The following is a 14,754-nucleotide window of genomic DNA, read 5'->3' as shown; positions in this document are numbered from 1 at the left end:
CAAATCATGGAGCTGCCACTATCAGCTGTTTGTTAGGCAGCTAGCTTCTAAACTCAACTATCGATAGGCTGGCCAATCGAATCTTAAGAATATTGCAATTAACATTATTTAAAAATATTTAAATTACGACTTATTATGAGATGAAAAATAAACTTTAAACTGAACATAAAGTTTATTATTTGTGCAAGTTACCTTAAGACGTGATCGCATACTCGAAATCCAGCTAGGAATTCTCACACGTATGCTGGCACCGTTCCGGATAGAAACAGCCCTTGATTGTGTTTTTATTTTATATTTATTCATTGTTTATTTGGAATGCAATTTTAATATTGCACAAAACCCTAAGGCATTTCAAAGATGTACACATTGCTGCATGGCTTCTACAAATATCTCACACAGAAAGACGAGTACTGCGTCGTCATTCTGGGCCTGGACAACGCTGGCAAAACGGTAAGTGGCTTCGACTCCGACACGTCTGCAACTGTAAATATGCAACTTTCTGTTGACAGACCTATTTGGAGGCGGCCAAAACGAAATTTACGAAAAATTACAAAGGGCTGAATCCGGCTAAAATCACAACGACAGTCGGTCTCAACATTGGCACCATCGATGTCCACGGCGTCCGATTGAATTTCTGGGATTTGGGTGGCCAGCAGGAATTGCAGTCGCTGTGGGACAAATACTATCAGGAATCGCATGGCGTTATTTATGTGATAGATTCCAATGATCGGGAACGAATGGACGAGTCGAAAGTTATTTTTGGTAATTGTGCACCTAATCTCAAGAATCCTCTATCTAATTCCTGATTCCTGATCATACAGACAAAATGATTAAGAACGAGCTACTCTCAGGCGTACCACTGCTAATACTGGCCAACAAGCAGGATCTGCCCGATGTGATGGGCGTACGGGAAATAAAGCCAGTATTCCAACAGGCTGGTGCACTGATCGGACGACGCGATTGCCTTACGATACCCGTCTCTGCGCTCACCGGCGAAGGCGTTGACGAGGGCATCAAATGGCTGGTGGAGGCGATCAAGCGACATTCCTTAGTGCGTCCGCCGCGAGAAAACGATTGAGAGAGCTCCCTACGATACGAAACTCAAACGCAACGAAAGGGTCGAACTAATTCCGAAACAGAACAGAAATCAGTGACAATGTTGTACAATAGCATCTTGCTTTAGATAGAGCATAGCCCTAAGCACGTATAAAATACAAGAAACGAAAAAAAGAAAAAAAAAACACACAATTTGAGTACAAGGATAATCATACCGACATATATGTGTATAGCGCTCGCAACGGCTTTCACCTTTCATTGACTTCTCACCAGTCGCATAGTCATTCGGTGACAACTTGCCTTATCCATACATTAAATATTTTTTATTATAGACATGTACGTGTGTCAAGTGTTGTTCTCACGGTTTTTTTTACCTTGTTATCAGCTAAAAGATAAGTTAGTATAGTTTATGTGTATTCATCGAGAGCTCAGAACGAATGCCATGCCATGTCCATGGCTGCCATGCCACCAACGCGAGCGTCTAGTACGATAGTTATCGCATATGGTTTATCTATGCGCAGCGAAATGCAAACGCTCACCTGAACTGTGCAGCAAGCGTCGGCGAGGACTGAGGGATTCGAACTTCATAATTTTAGTCTTTTGCCAGAGTTAGACTTGCGCGGGCCGCCTCTCATAATCAAATTGTCGCTCCTGGCCTAGATCCGCTGATCCATTAGCTTTTATACGCCGTTAAGAGAATATGATTGCCCTGCTGTAGTAAATCCTAAAGCGCATCGAGCAGTAGCGTTTCGCGCACGCGTGTGTTTGTCTATATGTGTGCGTGTGTGTATGGAGAGAGGGGATTGGAACCGTAATTACTTATAAATGTACATTAGATAACACGTACGCACACTGCCTATGTGGAACACCGTAGCCGCTTATCACTCAATTCCAGTGTCAGTAACTGTGCTGAGTTTTAGTGTGTGTAAGCATTTGTGTATTTAGTTACTGTCCACTGTTGTTTGCTTGTGGGACAAACGAGAACGTCACGCTGCAAGTATGTATCCGTACTATGAACAGGATTGGAGTGTTTTGCCACCGGAAAACAATCGCAGGTGAGTTGCAAAAACAGGCAATGGGGGATTTGTGATTTTAAAAAAATGACGTTATGCGCGAATCCGTCGTCTTGGCCAATAGGTCTATCGATAACAGCGAGCTGGCGATAACAGCACTGCTAATGTCAAAAACGAAATGTCAACCGCTTGCTAGCGCTCTCTCACTCTCACTCTCACTGCTGCTACAACTACTATTACTACTACTGTTGCGCTCATCATCAACATTCTACGAGCATTTTTGTCGCGTTGTAAAAATTTGCATTGGAAGTTGGAGGCGGCAGGTGGCTATAAAGCAAACGGTTATATTTAGTGCGAGCAAAACATAAAACAACAAAGAAAAGCATCTTGCTGTGTTTGCGGTCAACATTAAATTAATTTATGTTTTACTTTTCGTGTGGCCAAAAAGAAGCATACGCTTAACTCAGTGGGCGCTTGTGTGTGTGTTGTGTGCCATGTATATCTCTCTGTGTGTGTGTGCTTGTGTATATGTATGTGATGTCTGTGGACTTGAGCTTTCCAATGAAATTGCTTTATTCAACAACGGCGGAAAGTAATACAATATTTAAAAATAATACGTTTTAGATTGCAGTGAGTGTGCACCAATCCATACGTGTATTTTCATGCTAAAAAATATATATATATTTTTTGCAACGCATGCAATGCACTCGATACTATATCCATTGTGCCATATCGATATCCAATTATCGATACCAAGAAGCAATGACGGCAGCTGTTTTGGTTTTGGCCATAACTGGTGACTGTGACTGCCTTTCAGGCATTTGAGCAAAAGCTGAATTAGTTGTTAACGATTCATTTGGGAACTTGCATTGCATTGTTTATTTGTTATTCATATTAGAAAATTTTCAAGAAAGAATGTAATTAGAACTTGTATTCATATATTCCAATTGGATTTAATACGCCTCTCTTGATGTTTGCTTGAGCGCGTGTGAGTGTGTGCGTGCGTATGTGTGTGTTGCTGTCAACTCGATGCGCGCTAATCGACGACTCGGCTCAGCTCATGCTTCAAGTGCGGTTTTCGCATTATTCCCACAACTGAATTAATCATTTCATTTTCATCAGTAGCATCAGCCGTCAATGGTTTTGCATTTGTGTGAGCCTCCACCTTTTTGTCGTCTTAATTAACACCCTACACACCTAGCCTACTTTTTCAACTTGTGCTACGCTGCGCTTCGTTGGCTAGCACTGCCAGCTACATAAATACGACCGTATGTATGTTTGTACGTATGTAACTGATGCCAGTTAAAAGGCACTTTAATGTCCATGCATATGACCAATATGTATGTATGTGTACATGCGTATGTCAGACCGTATGCATGTGTAAGTGAGCGTAAAGCTTTTTGTTTGCATTGAGCGGGCGACAGATCATATGCACATGTACATATACATAACTACATATTTGTTTAAGCCTCGGCAAACGCACACACAGACACACACTATTTGTGTACGTGTATAACATTTCATAACAGAAATAAGTTGATTACTAATTGTGTTTGTGAACTGTGATTTGTGTTAATAATGATAAAACAAAGCAACATCAAGGAACTGCGAGAGAGAGCGAGTGAATTGGAGTTTGATGTGCACTGTTAACACTTTTGCAGTGAGAGAGCATCAAATATGTGTGTGGGAGAGTGACTGTGAGAGAGAGAGAGAGAGAGAGAGGGAGATATAGCGACAAGTGAAGAAATAACTGCAATTGAATAGCGGCCGGCTGTCATAGATATTGTTGTTGTTGCTATTGTTGTTGTTGTTATCGTTATTCGTATGCTGCGCAGCGAGTGTTGCAAACTGATCGAAACGGCGAACGACTTAGTTCGAATATGATCGCTGTTGCCACCTCGCTGCCAACGCAGCTGAAATAACAATAATTCAAACAACAACACCAACAATAACAATTGAGTGCAAACTTAAAAGCATAGGCCGGCAAGTAGTAGAAGAAGCAGCAGCAGCAGAACAAAATCAAGATAAAGAACCATCAACAACAACAACTGCAGTTTAGTCTGCGTGCCACAACCAAAGTGCTTCACAGCCGCAGAAGCAGCAGCCGCAACGCCTCACAATGAATTCCGAGCATGGGTATGCAGTTTTAATAAATACATTATACGTTTACATACATTAATATATATATGCATAAAATGCAATATATATATTTACGCTCGCTTCTCTCTACATTATGTACTAATCAACCTCTTTTAATATACATTTTCTTCGCCCAATAGATTCAATCCAGCCTTCAATATGGCCACCATAAGGCAGGCATTCACAGAGGCCGTCGAAAGAGGTAAGCAGGGTAAAGAGTTAGAGAGGTAGAGAGGTAAACAGCCTCCATCCATCCCCTTAAGCAATCGCTTCTTCTCTGTCTGACTTTGTATCTTCTCTTTTTCGCCCACGTGCAGTCAGAATGCCGACGCCCACACGACTGCGTGATCTTATACGACAGATACGCGCCGCCCGCACCGCTGCCGAGGAGCGGGCCGTGGTTAACAAAGAGTGCGCCTACATACGCAGCACATTCCGGGAGGAGGACTCCGTCTGGCGGTGAGTGTGGGCAGTAAATTGCATTAATAATTGTTCTCAGGCCATTTTAACCTGTTTTCCATCTCATTCTCGCTCGCTCGCTCGCTCACTGATTGTTGCATGCAGTTGTCGCAACATTGCCAAGCTGCTGTACATACACATGCTCGGCTATCCGGCGCACTTTGGCCAACTCGAGTGCCTCAAACTGACGGCCAGCACGCGTTTCACAGATAAACGGATTGGCTATCTGGGTGCTATGCTGTTATTGGATGAACGTCAAGATGTCCATTTGCTGATTACGAATTGTTTAAAAAAGTAAGTTCAACAGGGATAATCCCCAGCAGATGAATATAATCTAAAGATTAGCCTAGTTCCCAGCCCGTATTTAGTACTTGGTATTACTATTTGTAGAAGCGGGATTCAGATCAAGCTATGATAAGTTAGTATAAAGGGACTAGAAATCAGATTGTTTAGCAAATCAAATATATATCATGTTCAATTTGTTTAGGCTATTGAAATTGGGAGCTTACTGACCTTTATAGAATGCAGATTGATATAGAATATATTAGGTTTAATCTACAATTTAGAAACTCGATTTCCAATGGGCTTAGGATATTTTTTAATGACTTTAAAAGACAGCTTGTGCATCTTTAGGGCCCCCTCACTCTCTCTATATATTTATCTCTCTAAAGCATCGTTTCAGTGTGATTTGCTCAGCAATAATATAGCTAATTAAGCTATACACGTACATCTGTATAAACTCTGTAGATACTTTAAGCTGAGTCAACTGAATTTGTTGCTGAGGTTGATCCTAACTATGTATGTATATCCACTGAAAGTTTTAATATAATAAAAATAATTCGGCAAATATCATAATTACCTAGAAGGCCATTAGATATGAAAGAACTACAGAAAGAGCTATAAATTGGCGTAATCACAATTGGCCCAATCGAGCCGCATGATAATGATTACAATAATCCGGTTTGCATACGGAATTCCAGTTTGTCGTACTATAAACGTAACTCAACTATATTAGTCACTAGCAAGTTGTTTATGACTAATAAATTTATATATTTTTTTATATAGTTGTAATCACTAGATATAGAAAGTAAATTGCCCGTAAAGCTGGTAATTACGATTAGGTAATGAGCTTTGCTTATTTTCAAGCTATTTCTAATTAATTGTGTTTGACCTTGCTACTTGCAGCGATTTGAACAGCTCGACGCAGTTCGTGGTGGGCTTAGCGCTGTGCACACTGGGCGCCATCGCATCGCCGGAAATGGCACGTGACCTGGCCAGCGAGGTGGAGCGTTTGATGAAGTCGCCCAACACGTACATCCGCAAGAAGGCGACACTGTGTGCATTCCGAGTCATTCGCCGTGTGCCCGAACTGATGGAGATCTTTCTGCCGGCCACGCGTTCGCTGCTCAGCGAGAAGAATCACGGTACGCTTGATGCCATTTCCAGTACAATCAATGCCCAATCATCTCATATCTCATATCATTGCAGGCATCCTGATTACCGGCGTCACGCTCATCACGGAGATGTGCGAGAACAGTTCGGATACGTTGATGCATTTCAAAAAGGTAAGTTGTTGGCCGGTCGGACGGGTGTGGCCGACACGCCACGGCGGGCAGGCAGACAAACAGCTAACGGTATTTCAAGTGGAAAGCGATCATATATTTATATATGTATACATACATATAGAGCTTCAAAGACTAACCGCCCCGGACGGCTTGTTGACTTGTTGAGTTCCGATCCAACCGCATTTTAGTCATTTTGGGCGGCCCTCTTGATGTATATTGTAATTGTGGTTTCTTTTCCATATCAAAAGTCTTTTATTTTGTGTATCTCATTTATTTGTTTAATTTTGTTTTATTTTTGCTGCCATTTTTTGAGCTTTTGCGCCTTCGGCTAAAGAAAGTGTAATAAATTTTTTTTTTGTAACTGTTATCGTTAATGTTTATCGCTTTGCCACGTACTACTTTTGACACCTAACGACATTTTGTAATTACAAATTAACGCTTCGTTTGTTTTTGATCGAATACCGCGCAAACACAAAATGAAATTTGTTGTAATTTGCTTGCCAGGATAGCGGAAATCGAGAGGTATGATTGTGATTTGTGCCTCAAATTAAACTTTTTATACATAAGTATATACCTATATATGTATACCTGTTCACCATATTCTTGTTGTTGTATTTGTTATATTATATTTTGTATATTATTTTTGAAAACACCTTTGTTTAGCTCTTACTATAAACACGAACGATATTCTGAAGTAGCTATTGCGTACAGCTTTTCTTTGGAACAGTCTCTCCGGCTGTGATATTTGATATGGTTTACATTTGTTTACTTAGTTGACTTTTTATTGCGAACTTCCTGTTTATGCTCTTTCTCCAACTCTTGCACACGCACAAAATTATACAGTAGCTAGTTCTGACTCGCTTTAACCCACAAATATACACACACCCTTCTCTCTCCTTCTCTCTCTCTCTGTCTCTCTCTCTCTCTCTCTCTGTCTCTCTCTCTCTCTCTCTCTCTTTGTTCACTCTGTTTATGCACAGGTATTGCAACTGTTTCACTTTCGCTCTGTCTCTTTCTATTTCATAACAGATCGTACCGAATCTGGTGCGGATCCTAAAGAACCTCATCCTGGGCGGCTACTCACCTGAGCACGATGTCAGCGGCGTCAGCGATCCGTTCCTGCAGGTGAAAATCCTGCGTCTATTACGCATACTCGGCCATAATGATCCGGATGCCTCAGAAGCCATGAACGATATATTGGCACAGGTGGCCACCAATACGGAGACCAGCAAGAATGTTGGCAATACCATTCTCTATGAGACAGTGCTATCCATAATGGATATACGGTAAGAGTGCATACTATATGAATACCGTATTATACTATACTATTAATATATTCTATTATTATCATTTCCAGTTCGGAGGGCGGCCTGCGCGTCTTGGCTGTGAATATCCTGGGACGCTTTCTACTCAACTCGGACAAGAATATACGCTATGTGGCGCTGAATACACTGTTGCGAACGGTGCACGCCGATACGTCGGCTGTGCAGCGGCATCGCACCACCATATTGGAGTGCCTCAAGGATCCAGATGTGTCGATCAGGCGACGTGCGATGGAGCTATCTTTTGCGCTAATCAATGCACAAAATATACGTACAATGACGAAAGAGCTATTGCTGTTCCTCGAGAAGGCCGACGCTGAATTCAAGGCGCAATGCAGCTCTGGCATGATATTGGCTGCCGAACGCTATTCGCCCAATTCACGCTGGCATCTCGACACGCAGTTGAGCGTCTTGATAGCTGCTGGCAATTATGTGCGTGACGATGTTGTCTCATCGACCATACAGCTGGTGTCCAGCAGTCCCGTGCCAGAGCAGACATATATCACGAATCGGTTCTGGGAATCGCTGCAGGTGTCCAATCACTGTGAGGACAAGCAGCCGTTGCTGCAGGTTGCCGTCTGGGCCATAGGCGAGTACGGTGATCTGTTCATGTACGGCGCGAATGAGGATGGTGAGTGGACAGTAGTCATATCATTCGTGAATCTTTTTTATCCAATTCATCCAAATCTATTCGAACAGAGTTCGAGCGTCCAACGGAGAGCGATCTGATCGCTGTGTATCATAAGTTTTTAACCTCTGCTCAAGTGTCGACAACAAGCAAGCAATATGCGCTCGTCTCTCTGGCCAAGTTGAGCACGCGCCTGCAGCAGTGCGTGGAGTAAGTGACGACACATATTATACCGTCTCCTGGTCAGTGGTTCACATGCTAAAAATCAAACATCTTCTATTGCAGAGAGATCCAGGCATTGATTACCTCCTTTGGCAGCCATCTGAATGTGGATCTGCAGCAACGCGGCGTAGAGTTCACGCAACTCTTTGGCAGCTATAAGCACCTGCGTCCGCCCCTGCTGGAAAAGATGCCCGCCATGCAAATCAGTCGTATTAGTTCACAGAATGGCGAGAGCGGCGGCTCCTTCGATGACAATAGTCCGGACGTTATCGAGAATGGCATCGAGATTGGCGGCAACAGTACGCATCCTATAATCGAAAGCAATATGAACACAATGGGGGACAATACGGTAAACTATAAAATATACACACCCATATTGAGTGTTCTCTATATTGTCTTGATATTTTAGAATATCCTACTGGACTTATTGGGGAGTACGGATCTGTCGGCGGGCGCCAACGATTTGGCCATGGCAACAGACCTATCGAATGCGGTGCATAAAAAGAATACGCGAAATGCAAACAACGATGAGCCGGTGTCGAACAATCAGGATCTGCTCGACTTGCTCGACCTGGACATGTCAGCACCAACTGCAACGCCCGTCATGGGCGTGAATCTGGGAAGTGATCATAGCAGCGCCGCCAATATGAACAATATGCTCGGCGGACTCGATCTGGGCGGCTTCGGTGGCATCGACTCCATGCCCAATAGCATGCCCACAAACGGTAACGATCTATCGAGCATGCTGGGTGGCCTTAACGTTGGAGGCAGTGCGCCATCCCACGCAATGCCGTCCATTGGCGGCAGCCTGCTGGGTGAACTGAATCCCACGACGGCCTCTAACAATGTGTCAGTGGTGAGTGAGACTTCTTTAATTCCCTATAATCCAGCTGGCATCTGTACTCAATTATTGTTAACTTAAATTTCAGCCTCCAAAGGATCCCAAGCTAACGGCGCTGGACAAGAACGGACTGCTGGTGCAGCTGGTGCCAGTGCCGGGCAGTGACTGCATGAAAATATTTATGACAACCACAAATAGCTCAGACAATACATTGGAGCAGTATTTGCTGCAGGTGCGTCTACTTGCTGTTTGAATGATGAATGACTTTTGTATATTAAATTGATTGTATTTCACAGGCGGCCGTGCAGAAGAGTTTTAAACTGCAAATGCTGACGCCGTCGGGCTCGGTGCTGCCTCCAGGTGGCGTCATCACGCAGGAAATGCGAGTTGTTGCTACGTCCAATGTAAGTGGATGAACGGGGCTATAAAAAGAGCACAGAAGTTCAGTGGGAGATGTAAATGTGAAATAGTGTAGCTAAGACTATCCTAGAATCTAAAAGGGGTTTCTCTTTTATGTTTATATATCCATTATGGATATAAACTGCCTCTGTCCAAGAGCCTATACATTCTCAGATTAGATAAGATATTCTTTTAACTTTACAATTTTAAAAATCAAAGAGGAAAAAACGTATGTAGGCAATGTTAATATGAAAGAGTGTAATTAACTATACTAGTCAAATTAACTAAAAGTGAAGGGAAGGCAATAATCTTTATCAGTTCTCCTTTCTTCTTGCTTATTGATTGATAAATTTCCAAATTCTAAAACTTTTCCCGCTTCTCTATATATAATAGGCTGTGCTACGCATGCGTCTACGAATTCAATATACGATCGATGGTCAGCAGGTCGTGGAGCAGACGGAGGTTAGCGGCTTTCCGGAACAGCAGCCATCGCATGAATAAATATGCTTTAAAGCAAGCGTAGCGAGCGTTTAAGCTAAAAGTCTAAAGACAACACAAACAAACACACACACACACACATATACATACATACCGAACACAGCTAAATACAGAGGTTGCCACACGCATATATTGTAAAATAAGTTAAATCAACTACACACACACACACCCAGACAAACACCTATACCAATACACTAACACTCATTCACTCATCTAAAGAAAGGAAACCCAGCGGAGTCCGCGTGCGTGGAGCATCGTTGAGAATATCAGCAAGGCACAGTGCTGCCAGACTTCAAAAACATATGGGCATCATGTGCGAAAGTATCCAGTTGCTTTAAAAAAGAAACGCAAAAAATAATTTATATTTGATATATATATATACATATATATCTATATATATATTTATATATACATATGTATACCTATGCTCTTGATTTTTTATAATTGTTTTTTTTCTGTTATTTTTTTTTTTGCGTCAAAAACCAAGTTTGATAAATGTCCGCTTTGCGTGTAAGCATTTCTTGATTAGTACTATATTAACATGATTATGATAATAATTATGATTTGATTTTTTTAAATTGTGTGTGTAATTGGTTTGTGTAAAAGACAACATTCAGTTTTAATGTAAGACAATAAAGTCATTAAACAGCGTCAAGCTAAATTATATAGCCACTACACTAAATTGTAAATTAAAACAATTAACAAAAACAGCAAATGTATTTTATGATACGTTAGCAAAACAAACTCAAAAAGAAAACGAAACAAAAAACAAAAAAAAAAAAAAAGAACATCAAAATAGCAACTAAAATGTGACAAATTGTGTATAGCAAATGAAAACAAAGAGAAGAAAACGGAGCGCATTTATTGAAGCTTAGCATTTGCCAATTGGAAGCAGTTTATCGATAGTGTCAATCGATCGTTATACACGTTTTTCGATGATGGACAGAGCTCATAGTTATTATTATAAAAAGAAAAGCAAAACAAAAAAAAAAAAAAAAGGAAACTTAATTTGTTATACCTATGTATGTATGTAATATGTATTAAACAATATTTTTTTTTTATTGAAACTAATGAAGGCTCCAGGCGCTGGCAGCGTGCTGGCACAGTTCACAGGACTGGGCTGCGCGCTGTGACGTCACACAATGGCCGGTGACACGAACACATAAACATAAACAGACACACACACACAAATACACACTAGCGCAGTGTTGGAAGCCGACACATTAAGCTCAGCACACCGTGTGGCCTACATTTCCACGAACTATCACTCGATAAATTGTTATTTCCTGTGCGCACGTACTTAAAAACGATTCAACAGATAACTGCAGCAGCAAATAAGAAACTGAAACAGCAGGCAGCACTGTGGAAAACTAGATAATTATGATATATATATAAACAAATTTAATAATATATATATTACTAAAAAGGGAAAACAAAACAAATTTCAACAGCAAAAAAAATCTATATAACACTTAGTTGCGGGTCAATGCGCATTATGTTTAAATATTTTTCGGGGGGGTAATTGAAAAAAAAAAAGCAGATAAACAACATTTATGTACTATTATTATGTATGTATTTAAATACAATTATAAATATGTCATGCAGCAGAATGATTCAAACAAAAAAACAACTAATTATAATATTTAAAACTGAAAAAGAAAAACATTAACATATTGTACAATATCTTACATATGTATTTATATATATATATATATATATATATATATATATATATATATATATATATATATATATATATATATATATATATATGTATGTATGTATATATAAATATATATATTTTTTTTGTAATCATCAAACCTTTGAGCTGAAATAAACACCAACATTTTGTTTTATCAAATATATTTAATGAACCTTTATATTAAAAAAAGACGTGAGTATTAAAAGGCTTTAAAGATATAATAAATTGTGTTTGCTATATAATTTATCATTTTTGTATGCATGTATGTATTATAGATAATTATGTCGCTAATTTCCATGATTTGCAAATGAATTTTAGTGCCCAAAAAGGTATGCTATATTTTATATATATTCTTATTTTTATTACCAGGTATTTAACTAGCTAACAAGCTTAATCTAATTTGAAATTATACAAGGTCTATTTGCTCGGGAGAGCTATTCCTCTCTGATATAAATATAGCTCGACTCTTGGAATGATTATATTTCAATATTATATTGGATATATATAATATTTAAACATTCTGCCCGACCGTCTGTCCGCATGAGTTCTACTTGAAGTTTTGAAGATACATACATATATATTTATATGTATGTACTCGTGTCAGCCCGGAACTATAAAGTGTCAAGTTTTTTCTAATCCACCCACTATGGGCGTGGCGAATTGGTAACGACGTTCTTCGGAATCTTACTAGACATTTCGAACCGAGTTCGAGACAACTTCAGACCAATCGTACCTCTCTATTTGAGGGTGGTTCAGCTTTCACCCATCCATTATCATATAATTTTTCCCTAGCTGTCAACAGTAATTACAAATTGAAATTTCATTTTATTTTTCTACTATTTTTCGCTCAAATTTTTTTAATAGTTCTTTTCACTTAACTTTTTATATACAACACTTAATTTTTTCCCCATTTTTCCGTTCGGTATCCAGAACTTTTTTTGGTGGCTTATTTTCGTTTTTCAGTTGTTGCGGTGAACAGAAATGTTGCGTGGAGAAGTATTCATTGTGTGATCTAACAAACATAGCTTCATATATATATACACATATAAATATATACATATATATATATACACATGATATAAGTGAATGCCGTACGTACATCATCATTATATCGTATATATGTATGCACACAGACTCGCAGAGACCGGAGCACGTGGAAACTTTTGTTTTTTTTTTTTTTGGTTGGGTTTTCAATTTTTTTCCGTCGTCCTTGCCTGGGAAATATTTTACTCGTGTGAACTACACGAATCATTGGATGATGAACTTTGCTCCTCTGTGGAGCCGTCTGACTCCTCGCTGCGCTTTGACTCCTCGGGCTTCAGCGTCCAATATAGGGCGGCACAGAATTTGGCGCAGTCCATTTTACCGCTGCCATCGGTATCGACGGCATCGATCATCCTCTGCACATCCTCTTCGCTGTTGTCATAGCCAAATACACGCATCATGCCACACAGCTCCCTGGCTGTTAGCAGTCCACTTCCATCCACATCCAAAATGGCAAAGGTATTGCAGATTTCCGCCCACTTCGCTTTGCTCAACTTCTCCATTGCAGTAGTGGCTTTTTGATTGGCTTTAACTCTTGCTTTGTTCCCTCTAGGATTTTCTTTGGGGTTTTTTCGCATTTGCAATAACACCGACAATGTGGTTTACAAGCGAATATGATTTCTATTGGCAATATTGTAAAATGTAGATTATAATATATTATTATATCAGGATATATCAAAATATATATTATATTCTATTTTATGTCAGTAGGTCTACGACACTGACTATTTAACTGCTTAATTTGGATTTAAATAGACCAATAATAACAGTGCCTACTAAACTGAGCTGCCGATGCCCAACACTTGGTAAATTCGAGCAGAGGCTGATCTACTAGGCCAAGCCCTCAACATTTGTAGACGGACTTTCTTAATTAAGTCTCCTAAACGTGATAATGTCTCTTAGCTAAGGGTATTTGCTGATGCACAAGTCTCTAGTATTGGAAAGGTATATATTAAAAAATGTTTGAGCTTTCAGAATCAAATAGTGCATTCTTCAATATACTTATAAAGATATACATATGTGTGCACATGTTTAGGAATAATGCGAAAGCTGGGCGCAGCAGGCCACGTGTCTTGTTCAGTAACTTCTGTATTACTTAATGGATTTCAATGCAATTTTCAGCGTATAATCTACATATTCTATAGCATATTTATACATTAACTAAAACTGCAAACACTTTCCACAAGTTGTCTATTATGGCAATTGTACTTCGATTTGAAGAAGTTGATAAAATTGTATAGAATATACATGGAACTATTGCAAAAGTTAAAAGCTATAGCTCCAAAGACTTAGAAGATTATGATATATAATATAAGAAGATTATGATATATAATTGTATTCTTATCAAAACAAACGCGAATAGCTATTGATTATTTGAACCTCGATCTCGATCCAACAAACAAATATCATATCAATAAACGGACAGAAATTGACTTAGCTCCTCTTTCTGATCAAGCATATATATATGTATATGTACAGTCGAATCCGATTACAACGACCATCAGGCTATAATCATAAAAGCTAGCTCATAAAAATTTGCCCAGGGACCAGAACTTTCGTCGCTATAAACGTACAGACGCTAAAGCGGAGTCTACTCTAAGTACTTTCTATGAGATTCCACGACAGATGCCATGCCACCATCGTACTTTTACTTCCCATAAAGAATTCAGAGAATAAAAGAAGTCTTATATATATATATATTTGCATATACACATACATACATACCCAAAAACTAAATAATATTAGTTTCAGTTTCTTCAGTCTCAAGTTAAGCTTCAGTTTTCCAAATTTAGTTCAAGCTTTCAACAATAATGGGTCCAATAGAGGTTATAGCCGTGGTAAATGTTTTTTGTGGTTATTTATTAT

The 14,754-nt window shown here is 39.5% G+C and overlaps 3 protein-coding genes and 1 long non-coding RNA gene across 16 annotated transcripts; 2 read left to right on the top strand and 2 right to left on the bottom strand.

Moving 5' to 3' along the window:
- Positions 1–24: 24 nt before the first annotated feature.
- Arfrp1 (ADP-ribosylation factor related protein 1) lies at positions 25–1,389 on the top strand. Its single transcript, XM_018015325.2, has 3 exons — positions 25–450; positions 510–762; positions 822–1,389. Exons 1-3 carry the CDS (start codon positions 358–360, stop codon positions 1,076–1,078), a joined length of 603 nt encoding a protein of 200 aa, XP_017870814.1. The 5' UTR covers positions 25–357; the 3' UTR covers positions 1,079–1,389.
- LOC108619044 (uncharacterized) lies at positions 821–2,043 on the bottom strand. Of its 2 annotated transcripts, XR_016271219.1 has the most exons (3): positions 1,904–2,043; positions 1,596–1,825; positions 821–1,537 (listed from the first exon to the last, which is right to left on the bottom strand). It is a non-coding gene; the product is annotated as an uncharacterized LOC108619044 (long non-coding RNA). The 2 variants fall into 2 exon arrangements; XR_001916203.2 differs by having other exon boundaries at positions 821–1,825.
- On the top strand, positions 1,970–10,930 carry AP-1gamma (adaptor protein complex 1, gamma subunit). 12 transcript variants are annotated; one of them, XM_018015309.2, is made up of 16 exons: positions 2,252–2,392; positions 4,044–4,205; positions 4,349–4,410; positions 4,526–4,667; positions 4,773–4,961; positions 5,853–6,091; positions 6,156–6,232; positions 6,737–6,754; positions 7,262–7,518; positions 7,590–8,185; positions 8,254–8,392; positions 8,468–8,753; positions 8,814–9,260; positions 9,334–9,477; positions 9,542–9,649; positions 10,038–10,930. In XM_018015309.2, exons 2-16 carry the CDS (start codon positions 4,189–4,191, stop codon positions 10,143–10,145), a joined length of 2,829 nt encoding a protein of 942 aa, XP_017870798.1. In that variant the 5' UTR covers positions 2,252–2,392; positions 4,044–4,188; the 3' UTR covers positions 10,146–10,930. The 12 variants fall into 12 exon arrangements, with proteins under 12 accessions (XP_017870796.1, XP_017870797.1, XP_017870798.1 ...); XM_089475264.1 differs by having other exon boundaries at positions 2,277–2,410; positions 4,049–4,205; XM_018015310.2 differs by having other exon boundaries at positions 2,279–2,392; positions 4,049–4,205.
- Positions 10,931–12,649: 1,719 nt separating this feature from the next.
- On the bottom strand, positions 12,650–14,754 carry LOC149268001 (calmodulin-like). The gene is made up of 2 exons (XM_089475279.1): positions 14,614–14,754; positions 12,650–13,509 (listed from the first exon to the last, which is right to left on the bottom strand). Exon 2 carries the CDS (start codon positions 13,464–13,466, stop codon positions 13,071–13,073), a length of 396 nt encoding a protein of 131 aa, XP_089331405.1. The 5' UTR covers positions 13,467–13,509; positions 14,614–14,754; the 3' UTR covers positions 12,650–13,070.

This window comes from Drosophila arizonae, chromosome X (assembly GCF_054131065.1).
Source record: "Drosophila arizonae isolate 15081-1271.41 chromosome X, UAZ_ARI_1.0, whole genome shotgun sequence".
NCBI classification, from domain to species: domain Eukaryota; kingdom Metazoa; phylum Arthropoda; class Insecta; order Diptera; family Drosophilidae; genus Drosophila; species Drosophila arizonae.
This window is presented reverse-complemented; position numbering and strand designations above follow the sequence as displayed.